The 13,108-nt window shown below is 42.6% G+C and overlaps 1 protein-coding gene and 1 long non-coding RNA gene across 4 annotated transcripts in view; one reads left to right on the top strand and one right to left on the bottom strand.

Moving 5' to 3' along the window:
• Positions 1-486: 486 nt before the first annotated feature.
• The window catches only part of CYRIA (CYFIP related Rac1 interactor A), a 102,459-nt gene continuing 89,837 nt past the window's right edge, over positions 487-13,108 (bottom strand). For 2 of the 3 annotated variants that reach the window (XM_061433263.1, XM_061433264.1), the window contains exons 7-12: positions 12,676-12,753; positions 12,384-12,500; positions 12,216-12,295; positions 10,672-10,798; positions 6,157-6,227; positions 4,518-4,748 (exon numbers count right to left, since the gene is read on the bottom strand). In XM_061433263.1, the coding sequence (XP_061289247.1) occupies positions 4,670-4,748; positions 6,157-6,227; positions 10,672-10,798; positions 12,216-12,295; positions 12,384-12,500; positions 12,676-12,753 (552 nt within the window). In that variant the 3' untranslated portion in view covers positions 4,518-4,669. Of the gene's footprint in view, positions 3,757-4,517; positions 4,749-6,156; positions 6,228-10,671; positions 10,799-12,215; positions 12,296-12,383; positions 12,501-12,675; positions 12,754-13,108 lie in introns of those variants that run through there. The other variant, XM_061433265.1, reaches the window with a different exon arrangement.
• Positions 10,752-12,676, top strand: LOC133257415 (uncharacterized). The gene is made up of 2 exons (XR_009739542.1): positions 10,752-10,996; positions 12,501-12,676. It is a non-coding gene; the product is annotated as an uncharacterized LOC133257415 (long non-coding RNA).

The raw sequence follows: 13,108 nt of genomic DNA, 5'->3' as shown, positions 1-13,108 counted from the left end.
GTCTCATGCATCTCTAGATACGTCATGCATCTCTGTAGTTTATGTCTTTTTAAATAATGGGAGTCTTTGTTGAAGTGCATAAATACATCTGGTACCAAGAGGAGTTCATTTTGGATGTTTCAGACTTTGGGTATATGAAGAAATGGAGGCTTAGAGAGGCGAAGGCAATTGGTGTGATTTCCTGATCCCCAGAGCAGACATTTAGCAAATATTTATGTGCAGCAAGCATCTAGAGCTTCCCTGGTGTCTCATATGGTAAAGAATCTACCTGCAATGCAGGACACCTGGGTTTGCCCCTGGAGAAGGGAATGCTACCCACTCCAGTATTCTTGCCTGGAGAATTCCATGGACAGAGGAGCCTGGTGGTCTATAGTCCATGGGTTGCGAAGAGTCGGCCACAACTGAGCGACTAACACTTAGCACAGCAAGTATTCATGACTGTGTGCTTATTACCCACTCAACCTTGAACATCATATAAAAGAAGTGTATTTTTAAATATATGTACCAAACTTTAATTTTCATTTCACACTCAAAACTTCTGTACAAAAAGAGGCAAAGCAGGCAAAAAAATTACAATGACTTCAGCAAACAACATATGACAATTTTTAAACAGCTTTGTGTATGCAACAGCCTTTATAGATGTAGAGGGAAAATTGGGTTCCAAAGTTTTTGTTTCTTTAAGACAAAATTCCAATGTTTATTATTAACATCTACAAAAATTTGTAGCTGTCTGGGATACAAGATTGAATGAAAAGTCTCTGATGTCTACTGCACAGTTAGATCCCAAGACTGAGTAAGCTTCATTTTTCTTTTGAAGAAGCATGAAATTATTGTTACTTAAATGTGATAATGTATTAAAAACCTCAGTTTACCATTAATATCTTGATACAATGGTGGTGACTAGGAGCAAACACCGATGAAGCATGATATTAACTAATAGTTAAAGGATAGTATCCAGGAGTTTCTTTCTGGTTCTTAATTAAAACTCCAGCTCCAATGGGTCACCACAATTTAAAACATGGTCACTTTCTTTTTAAACTAATGTCTAGTGGCACATAAAACGTTTCCGAGAACAAAATTATAATGCCAAAGTAGCAGTGCATCTAAGAAATGTCATTTTCACCTTGTCACTTGCCCAAAAATAAATATCTGAATAATGGGGTACACTTTTATTTGAAAATTATGAGACCTCAAATATGAAATATAGCTAACATTGACATGGATACCGTGGCTAGCACTTTCCCCTGAACAGCTCATGGGTCCTGGACACACGTGCATGCAGCATACAAAAATGTGATTGTTCAAGGACACCTGAAGGACAGCCTGTTAAAAGAATCTGTCTCCCACTATAGCTCTGGAGTGGACCCACGGCCCACCACCTGTTAGTGATCACAGACATTCAGTTAACCTGTCCTGCTGCTAACCGGAGGCAATAGTTCAGGCCCTGGGCTTTTGAGAATCCATGTTCTGGTGAATCTTGGCTTTGAAACAAGGTGGCCTGGCTAAATTGGGGCAGGCCAGCAACTCCTCACCCCATATGTTTGGTCCCACTTGTGAGAAAGTTGAATTAAAAATTATAAATGTGCTCAACCATGTACTCTGCAAGTCCTTTCTCTGATATGGGAGGAAAATAGACCCTATGACAATAAATATTGAGTACTTCTACATTTCTAGTCTTGACAGTTGTTGCCCAAAGACAACATGTGGCTTCCAAGTAAAAGAAGCTGAGTATCTAATGAATTTGTTCACCCAGTGTTATCCCAACTTCTGGCTTCCTCTAGGGTTTTAGAATCCCTAGGTTTGGAAAGGTCTTTGAAAGCCATTTAGTGCATTTCTGTTATGATGACAGAACCCTCATCCAACCAGCTGTACTTGTTCAGCTTGAAAAGCTCCAAGGAAAAAGGCTTTTCCTCTCTTTGTTGACTGACTGACATTTAGATCTAGACCAGGGAATCCGTTCTGCCACTGAATGGATTTGTTAAAAATAAAACCTAAATATGTCTCTCCTATTCTTAGAGGACTCAAGGGACTGCCACCTGGCTACCAAAATCCAGAAAGTAATGGTGTGACAGCTCATTCCTTGGGACAATGTCATCAAACCCTGATATACCAAACCCAACTTCTGGCATTATCATTCCCTGGGTAACTCTCTGCTTCCATCAGAAATAGGCAAGCAATTATACAGGCCAGGTTGAATATTTAAAAGTGTCCAATATCACCCTATAGTATGTATGCATAGGCCACGTGGTGAAACGAAAAGGACATGGAATCAGCAATGAAGCATCCTGGGTTCTAGTAGTACAGAGGGGTGATGCTGTTTGACTTCATCCTCACTGGAGACCAGAATAAATAGAAGATTTCCAAGATTCCACTCTAAACTCTGATCTGCAGACAGATAACCCTTGTCATATCGCTAATCATCAAGGCAAGGTGGGGTGATGCTTACCGGATTCTATTTACAAAGGAAGGATGACAGAGTCAGTCTTCTTATTGGCTCATGGTCTTATAGGAGTATTGGAGGTTATCTATTTTATTTGCCCATTTTATAGATGAGGAAAGTGAGACACAGAGAATTTAAGTGAATTTTCCAAGTTCACTCTGAATCAACAAGTCTACCATTTAATCTCAGTACTCAGGCCCGAGTTTATACATTGTAACAAGCTGGCAGTTAGGTCCTGGAGGAGCTGTCTTTTAAATATCAGGTAATCAGAAAATAAAAATCTCCTCTCTAAATTCCCCAAGCTTTCTGATAACTAGTTAAGTTCTAGCTAGATCTTTGCTGCCACATGAATGGTCCCCAGAGGCCATGGCTCCTATTAGGAGGAGTTGTGTGCCCAGCACTCCACAGACAACTGGAACATTAGCAACCTCACCCACAATTTTAGCCAGAGGTCCACTTCCCTGGTCCTGGAGACAGAGGGTTGAAGCAGAGAGATGACTGCCACTGTTGCTTAGATGCCCTTCTTCCCCACCTGTCCCCACTTCCACGACAGTCACCAGCCCAGCCACAAGAGTGCATCTTTCTATTCTCCTTTCTCCTCCACAAACTGATGCAAACATGCTGATTTTTTCCTCTTGAAAAATGGAAAGGGAATGTTACAGGGTATAAATCAAAATAGGAAGAGAGAATGCTGAGAAATAAAATAGGTGCAAACAGAAAAGTTGATGGGTGCTGTGCCTTCTGAGGAAAGAGAGGGGGTGTGCTGAATTCCAGACACTGGGGCTTATATCTCCACTGGAATTTTTCTTTTCTGGGGTTCCCCCTGTCTCTCTGTCAGGATAACAGTTGTGTTTCTTGTAGCTGGGCTGACCCAGGAAATCAAACTCTTTGTGTTTCTCTAACTATACTTCCCAGAGAGATCAATTTAATCTAGAATTAAAACATGACCACAAACTGTTGGGAAGTTCTGATTGTTACAGGCGTAAGGAACTCCAGTAGCAAAGATCAACGTCTCCAAATTCTGCCTTTTGGAGAAGGGGTTTTTGTTTTAGACATCGAAGGTAAGGCTCTCCAGTCAATTTATGATCTCTGGGTTGAGTCAGTCAGGATACAAATGAAGGTCCATATATTTCAGTGACAAGAAGGAAACGGTTATGTAAATACACAAGTATTAACATCAATCTGTATTAAATTATGTAAACATATACATCTTCTGAGGTCAGTTCAAAGATCCTCTTCATTGAGCAAGGCTTTACTGAAGCATCGCTCGAATCTGTTTGGAAGTCGATTCATCATTCAAGTGCTTTGTAGTGAACCTGGATGGAAAGAAAATGACGGCAGTCAGTGTGCAAACAGTGTGCAAACAGTATGCTCTGAGAAAGCTTTGATCAGAGTTGTCAGCTCATCTTTGGCTTGAGAGGCACAGCTGATATTTAGAAATCAAACTTGGCATCCATTCTTTACACAAAGAGCCACACTTCAGTGTCCAACTTAGTCTCAGATTTAATATTCAATCCTTCCTTCCAAAGAAGTTTATATTTTGGTTATTAAACAAATAGATCTTCTACCTAATCAAATAATTACATGAAGGAGAAACAAGCAATCTCATTTTCCAGGGAGACAGATTTCACGTGCTTGAGTGCAGGCTCTTGGCACACCTCCTGAGTCACCGATTGTAAAAGCTTGGTTTGCATATAGCAACACTGTTGTTGCTGTTTAGTTGCTAAGTCATGTGTGACTCTTTTGCCACGCTATGGACTATAGCTCACAGGCTCCTCTGTCCATGGGCTTCCCCGGGCAAGGATGCTGGAATGGGTTGCCATTTCCTCCACCAGGGATCGAACCCACATCTCCTGCACTGGCAGGAGGATTCTTTACCACCCAGTCACCGTAACAACATTATCCAACTCTCTAGTTACTGTTTTCTCCTTTTGTGAGAGTGCTTATCCTCATTACCACCGCAAGGGGGCACTAAGGCAGACCCATATAGGAAAGAAAAGTGGTGTAATGTGTATCTTCACATTTACTGGTCATGAAAAGGAAGGAAAGGAGAATTAACATGTAGTAAAATCTTGACTGTGTTCCAAGCACTGTGGAAGTTTTTATTTCACTCACACTCACACTAACTCTTTGCAGGACAGGTTATTACTTCCATTTTACAGATGAGCAAACTGAGATTTAGAGATGTTAAATGACCCATTCCAGATGACAAATACAACAATGCATGATTTATGAACAATTTGTGGTTTCTGATGTGGATCCAGGTCTGGCTGCCTCAAAAGTCTGTACCCTCTGACCATCACAGTGCCTAGAAGAGACACAAAATGCCAAGAACTCAGTGGAACTTGCAGTCTACCACAGTGCCCTGGTCTCCAAGCCTTGCTTAACAGAATGACATTGGACTTCCCTGATGGTCCAGTGGTTAACCTTTCAATGCAAGGGGCGTGGGTTCAATCCCTGGTCGGGGAGCCAAGATTCCCACACAACTCATGGCCAAAAAACCAAAACATAAAACAGAAGCAATATTGTCATGAATTTAACAAAGACTTAAAATGGTCTGCATCAAAAAAATCTTAAAAAAAAAAAGTCAGAAGCCAAAAGTTTTCTTAGTGAGTGTGGAAAGTCTGCCTTCTATGAAATGGGCATCAATGGAAAAAAACCTTGGTTTACCCACAGAATTTGAAAGACTCTTAGGTTAATGCTACATCTGTTCTGAAGAATGGTGACTTAGCAGCTGCACCAAAAAGGATCAGCCTCAGTGTATAATTTATTCATGTCATGTGCATCCGAGTTTCTTCCTTTATTAGATGGGGATAATAGATCTTACCATTCTGACTTGTGATGATTAAATGAGAGCATGAAACATACATGTTGTACATCATAGAGTATCATTGCTTCATTTCACTTATTGAACATTCACTACATGAATGGTATTGAGAGGAACAGAGGGAAATCACCAATGACTAAGACAGCAGGGGCCATAAACTTTTCCAGATGGCAATCCAATTGGCCTGATTCAACAAACTATATAGATGTGTCACAGCTAAACAAATAAGAGTCCTGCCCTGCAGTGGATTAAGTGCATGTGTCCTTGGGAAGAGCAGGTGCTTTAGCATGGCTCAGGAGCAGTGAGGAGCTGTCAGGGGCATTGGCCAGATACAAGGGCATCCAGACAGGGGAGCAGGGTTCTCAGTATTGGCAACTCCACAGATGCCTCATGCAGGGACCTTCAGAACAAACCCACAAACCCAAAATGGATGCCTGAGCCCCTATCCCAGCAATTAAAATTAATCTGGTCTGGGTTGGACCCAAGCATCAGTGTTGGCAAAAGCTACCCACCTAATTCTCATATGCAGCCAGGTCTGGGGAGCAGGGGTGGAGGGGGAAGTGAGACCCAGGAGGCTTCTTCTCCTGACAAGTCCCCACCAACCACAAAGCAGTGTGGCCAGCATCTGGTCTTTGACCTGCAGGGTCACCCAGACCAGGGTTTAATCTTGGCTCAGCCATCTGCTGTGAGAACTTTTGCCAAGTGAGTTGACTTCTCTAAATTTCAGTTTCTTCCATCTGTGAAAAGGGGATGATAAAAATGGGGCTGACCTCAACATGTGTTAACAGACGTAAGAGGTTAAGCTTGGTGTTTTTAGCCCTTGGACCCTAGCAGCATCTAAATTAGCAGTGGATCTGAAGGGTTGCTACCCCACAGGGTTGAAGCTCACCTGAGGGCATTCAGTAGCCCCTCCACACTGTCTGGGGCCTGTTCCTTCAAAACCTTTATGCAGCCTTTCATCTAGGAAGAGAAAGTACAAGATTTGGTTAATACCTTAGCAATTTTGCCCATCATAGTATCTGTCCATAACAATATCTGCCTGTAATAATACTACATTGTTTGTGTTCATAGAAAGCAAATATTGAAATGACCAATAAACCTTCCTCCTCCGTCGGGCCAGTGAGTTGCTTCTGTGGGTTTCTAGAAGCTTCTCTCAGTTTTCATATTATACCACAATTGAATATCTTCTGTGTCTGGCCTTTGGAGACAAAGACTTGAGACTGATTTTCTTGTCTTGGACACCAGAGCCAAGAGCAGAGCTTCTCTAGTCTGTGCTCAGGGGAGGCTGACCAAATGAACTGCAAACCTGATCATTTTACACCACCCTCTGCCCAGAATGCATTTCCTCCTTTAGTTGTTTGACTGGTAATCTCTTTAAAACTTTTTTAGGACTCAGCTGGAGCACACCAACACCAGGAAGCCTCTTCTGATCTCATTACTTTCACCAGGTAGAAGTAACCACCACATATTTGTATCCCTAATAGTACACTGGCATTTCTCAGAGAACCTTAAGAGATCTTAGTGCTCAGGTTAATTTGTCTCCCTCCCCAGGCCAGGAGAGGGCCAGTAAAGGACAACAGTTAGGAATACGAAGCACATGGAGGCAGAATGCCTGGGTTTCATCCATCCTTCTTTATTTAGCATCTTCCTAAACCGGGTAAGTTTCTTAGCTTTTTGTGTCCTTGCAATATAATTTATTCATCATTTGGGAAATACATGAAAGCTAAATCTACATCTTAATAGATCACATTATATTACTCATATACGGGAATTTTTTTGGCAAAGGAAGAATCCTTCTGGAAAGAATACAGTCAGTCATTTTAAACTCACAGATATTCATGCACTGATTGGGTAAACAGTACTAAGGACCTCTCTTACAATGGTCACTTAGAAAATGTTTTTGTAGGTTGAAAGCTTTTCCCCAAAGATTTGATAAAGCTTGTTGGATTGATGGGGGCAGCCTGAAGCACAGGGCTTAGAGTCATTTGGGGGTATGCTTAGCCTCATCCAAAAAGAATGTCGTGGTCAATCAGAGATGCCTGTCACAGGTGCAGGATGGGGACAAGCACAGGATGAAGAGATTCAGTCCCTCTCCCAAGAGAGCTCAGAGCCCAGTGGGAGAAGAGAGACAAACAGCTCCTTGTCATCCTTTGATATGTGTTCTTGTAAAAAGTGCCCAGGGAGAAATGGGGACACAGATTAGAAAAGAGGCAGAAGTGTGGTGGATACTCTACGGGAATTTCTAGTTCGATCTCAGGCTGATAAAAGCCTGGGGTGTGACTAACAAGACACAGTCAGAGATGCATTCTGGACCATATTCAACGTGCGTTTAACAACATGTTCAGGACTTGAGGCCTTGACCTGTGGAAAATACCCTTGATAGGTGTTCAACGATCTAATAATGTGGTTAATACTGCAAGGGCTCTGAGGAAATAGAGCTGGAGATGGGAGGCCTGGTGGGAGCCCCTGAGAGTGAGGGCGTGAGTGACGGTGTGAGGGAGAGCATGAGTGAGCTTGTGAGAGCGGCAGTGGGCACAGAGCGTCAGGGCGAGATGAGAGGATGCGCTGAGGTCCAGGCCACAGGACTCGGTGTCTGAGGAGGTGTGAAGGTGAAGAGCGAAGAAGACTGTTCCTAGGTTCTGTGGAAAAACCCCAGGTTTGGCTTTGACCCAGGAGGTGAAATACCTGAGACAGGAGCCCAAGAGGAGGAGCAGGTCTGTGTGAAAGTGAGAACCTTTGATTTGAGGCTGGCCATACCTCATGTGTCCAGAGGAGGTGGGGGTCTGGGATTCTGGGTGAGGTGTGGGCTGGGGACCGGGCTTAAAGAGTGATACTGTATTGGATTGCTCCATGTAGTTTTAAGGAAATCAGTTGAAAATGCCACCTCATTCCAGCCTGCATCCCTCACACCCACGAACAGGATCTGTTCTCTAAATGATGACCAACCCTCTGGGCCGCCATGACTCTGCTGGGATGAATCCTCTGCTCGGAGTACTCTTCCTTCTCTCCGTCCACTTGGTAAGATTCCCCAGATCCACCTGAAACATCGCCCTCTTTCTCTGCCTCTCTACAGAAGGAATTTCTCCCTCATCTGGGTGTCTAGAGCTCAGTACTTCCATTTTGGGCTCCAGAACACGTTCTCTGTAAGGAAAGGATCTAGTTCATTATCTGCTTCTTCATAGTTGATGCTGATACCCTGAGGGTTTATAAACCCCGTGCCTGTAACTGCTGACTTCGAAGCAGACTGGTATCTGGAAGGAGAGCCTTTATGTCATCAGAGAAAAATGACCCATTATATAGTACACATACTGTGCTCTGTAAACCTGAAACTTTCTTAGAGACATGGGTGAGCTTCAGTACAAGCAAGCCATTCTTAGTGAGACCAACTTGAACAAACAGACTTCATCAGGAATGGGGAGGGTTAGAACTAACATCATATAATGTTTACAGCCTCCACAGAAAGAGTCAGTGAATGACAAGCAAGGACGAGCTTTTTTTTAAAGTTAAGGCTACAAGACATAATGGTACTCAGTGTATTTTTAATTATTGACTCTCTGACAAGTTAACAAATGGCTGTGGTAAATGAGAATGTCCTATGAGTACTAGGTAATAAATTCAATCCATATTCAAATGATATTCATGGGTTATTAATAGAGCTATTTATGCTCAATCTATAGCATAAAAATGTTAAAGCCTCACGAATACAGTAAAATATTTATTGGTATGGAAAAAATTCTGTAATATACTGTTATGCAAATTAAATGTTTTTAAATAACAATTATAGCAGGGTGCTAATCTGTTAAGTATTAATACATACACACAGACACCCAAACATATCTATATAAAATGAAGGGACAAACATATGTGACATATTGATGACACATGATGTCCATGGTGAGGTTACCACAGATATGTTTAAAGTTCTGTATATTAATTTCCTTTATTTCCCCCCAATTTTTATATAAATATTTATTTTCTTGAGAAATAAAAATAATTATATTAAAAATAAGGAAAACTCTATGGAGAACTATGGCTAGCTATGTATGCTAGGAAGCCAGAACCTCAACATGAGTAAACTGAATTGTATTATAAACTGAAAATTTTTCTTACACTCTTCAGACTCACAGCCCCTCTGGGCATCTGGACCTTCTGTCTGCACAGAACTAGAGCATCAAAGATGCTGCTGTCTATGCATGAATGAGCCTAGAGTGTGCATACCCCTACTTAGCTGTTTCAGAATAAGTTAGTACCAAAAGGTGCTATTCTGTACTTAAAAGGTTTTAAATTAATACAGGGATACATTGCTGGGTGCTGCTGCAGGCAAACACTGGGCTGAGAGGAGTGTCTTTATCTCACAGTCAACAGGAAATCACTTGCACACCACCATCATTTGTTTTCCAGTCCTATTCATTCACTCAGCAAAAATTTTATGAGCACTATGCTCCATGGACCAAAGACCCTGTTAGGCAATGGAGTGGGCATCAGGTGTACACATCCTGGTCTCCGCTCTTGTCCACAAACTCAGAATCTGTGTTTGTTGTTCAGTTGCCAAGTCGTGCCCAACTCTTTGTGACCCATGGGCTACAGCCCACCAGGCTCCTCTGCCCATGGGATTTCCCAGGCAAGTATACTGGAATGGGTTGCCATTTCCTTCTCCAGGGGATCTTCCCTACCCGGGGATCAACCTGTGTCTCCTGCACTGCAGGCAGATAGATACTTTATTGTGGAGCTACCAGGGAAGCACCAGAGTCTGTGAAGGAGTTAGAAAATCCAAAATGGCGGGCGCTCTGGGGCCGGAGGAGAAGCAAGGCTCTACTCCATGCAGGGTGCGGGAGACGTGCTCCACATGACGGGACATGTGAGGAGTGTCTTAAAGGAATCCCCCTACCAGGGAAGAGGCCGGGCGCTCTGGGCAGGGCTCAAGCATAGTTCAAGGACAAGAAAAAGCATGAGAATCAGGTGGTGCTCTCTGCTGGGCAATGGGACAGGAAGTTGGAACGTTGTTTGGGATTTGACCATGGTGTCTTGTAATCCAGTTATCTCCTAATGCTTTTCACGCGGAGATACATATATGTAAGTAAATACGTATATGGCACGTGGAAAAGCTGAAGGGCAGCTAGCAGCTAAGTGACTGCTCACCCCTCAGCCCCTCTACAAGCTGAGGGGATCAGCGTCTCCATTCTCTTTCTGTGTCTTTGAGGTTGGATGCATTTGTTGTATGCCCGTGAACAGGACTGGACTTTTTGCTACAAGGAGAGATGCCCTGATGGATTTGCAACAAGGAGAGCTCACTCATGGGCAGTTGGTGGGGGGTGGATGGAGGGGAGGGAGAGAGAGAAGCGAGGTCTGTTTGGCGACATTCACGAGCCCCTACTGGGAAATCACCTATCATAACTGTTCTTACATCGATCTTGGATGTCTTGCAGAAAGCTCCCACGGGATGCACGTGGTCGTACAGGATGATGACCCCCACCATGACCCTCATGCAGAACATCAGCGTTTCTTCACTGGTAAACCTACTCCTGTATTCCCTGGAAGAGAGGAGAAATGGCAGAGGTGTTACTTCCGTGACAGATCCATTTGTTTTTGGCTCCACAACTGGCTAGTTTAGCCTCCTCCAATCCTCTCTTGAGAACAATCCTAGACCTGCAAGAACCAGGTTAATAAGCTCTTAAAGAAACTGGCGATGATAATTCTCCTTGAATCTATCCAACCAGTGTGAAAACAAGGTAAATTGGAGGGCAGTAAATTCTCTTCTCTTCTGCCCTTAGCGAGCCAGCTCATCACATATAAAACCCCCCCACCCATCAATCATGAATATTTTATAGCAGGTCTCTCTGGCTGTCCTAGATTATAGAGAATAATGGCTTCATTATGGAGAAAACGAATCAAGCTCATTTCTATAGAGCAGCTACTGCGTCGCCAGTCAGGGTAACTTCCTTTGTTAAGATACAGGCTGCAGATTGAATTAGATTGGCAAAGATACCTAAAAGAGATTACACACCATTCATTGGGTTGAGAGTATTTGTGGAGCTTGAATTCTGTTCCCTTACCTTGACAGGGTCATTGATGATTCAGATAATTCAGGCCAATTCTAGAGGCTTTCTTAACATCAACTTCATTCTGACTTGGCTCCACAATGATGATTATTATTTCCATCTTGGAATAAATATTAACTTAAATATAAATGAAATATCTGGAAGGGATGCCCTCTTACATTTGAACAGAGCATCACATTTTAGAAGGCACTCTTGATGCCTTGGCACTCCCAAACTTTCTGCCTTGTAGATGGCACTATGGGGATCTCATCAGGTGAGGAAACCAAGGTCAGACCACTTGTCAGTGGGCACAGAAGGGGCTACAAAATAAATAGAATAAGGGGAAACCTGACACTGGAGTGAAGATTTCCTCATTACCATACTGCCTCACCTCAACAACTCAAGCATTTTTAAAATCCAGCAACTAATTTAAGTACAAAGAAACTGCCACATGCCTGAGAGAGAGATTTTCATTATCATTTTTATAATAGTCTTACCAGTTCTACTCTTGGTTTTAAATATTCTCTCAAATCTTTTCTCCAGCATACTTATATCGTCTCTCAAATCTTTTCTCCAATATACCTATAACAATACCCAGTCATTTAACTCAATCCACCATTTGATCTGCATACAACTTCTCCTGCATCTTTGATTCAAGTTTTGATTCTGCCATCTAACAAGCCATGCGATCTTTGGGAAGATGTCAGTTAACCAATTTCAGCCTTGTCTTCCTTAGCTTTAAGATGGGGATAACTACACCTATCGCCAGAGTTCTTTATGAAATTAATTCAGTTAATATATAAGGAAATGTTGACGTGCTAACCCAAACGTTAGAAGCGGTCATCACCACCATCATCACTGTTAGAGATACGTGAATTCTTGACATGGATACACCTCTGATTTAACTTACGGAGTTTCCAGCATGACTTTACAAACACTTGTCATCGTACTGAGGCAGTCTGTGGTGTTCTCTATTGGCAGGGTTTTGTTCTAAATGGGAGACACAAAGCACGTTAGCCTGTTAGCAGCTTTGATGGGCAACTGGGCGGAAGGCACTTTGTTGCTCAACATCACTTACTTCGGAGACAAAGTGCATGGTGGCATTGCTGAGGGTTTTCAGCATCGGCGTGGCTTCTGCGTAGAACAGGGACATTCGATTGGCCATCTCATTGTTGACTTCATTCTCAATGTCTAGCTGATGAAAAGAAGATGAGAAGATGCGATTGATAAAGAGACGGTCAACAGCTCAAATTGTGTCTTCTGGAAAATGAATCACAAAGGCTCTGTCTTCTCCCTGTGCCCCTCCTGATGCAGAAATTAAAAGAGATCTGGAACCTGGGGCTGTCGACCCAGGAGATCCAGGGACTCACATGCATGTTGTTGATGCGATTGCGACTGATGGTCCTTCTGTAGTAGCTGAAGTCATTCTGAATAGCGGGGTTCCTCATCTGAAGTTCAGAAAAGAGGAAAGAAGGTCATTTCTCAGCATCAGAGGGGGGTTATTTACCCAAAATCCAGGCAATATATTTTGTACAGATACCAGGACTTCTCTTTGTTACCCAAGAGTTAAAACAACTTTGGGTTAAAAATAGACTCAGAGCTTCATTATTTAAGAATACACCCTATTTTTACCCTAGGCTAGATTTTAGGGAAAGCACACTTGCTTCCAAAGAGGAACAGACACTTGAGATGTTTTCTCTGGTTGTATTTGGCAGATTTTGAATTTCCACATACAAACCACCATCGTAAATCACTTTGACCACAAGGAGTGTGAATTCTTACCACATTACATGTCTCTTGGGG

The sequence above is a fragment of the Bos javanicus genome, chromosome 11 (genome assembly GCF_032452875.1).
Source record: "Bos javanicus breed banteng chromosome 11, ARS-OSU_banteng_1.0, whole genome shotgun sequence".
Classification (NCBI taxonomy): Eukaryota; Metazoa; Chordata; class Mammalia; order Artiodactyla; family Bovidae; genus Bos; species Bos javanicus.
This window is presented reverse-complemented; position numbering and strand designations above follow the sequence as displayed.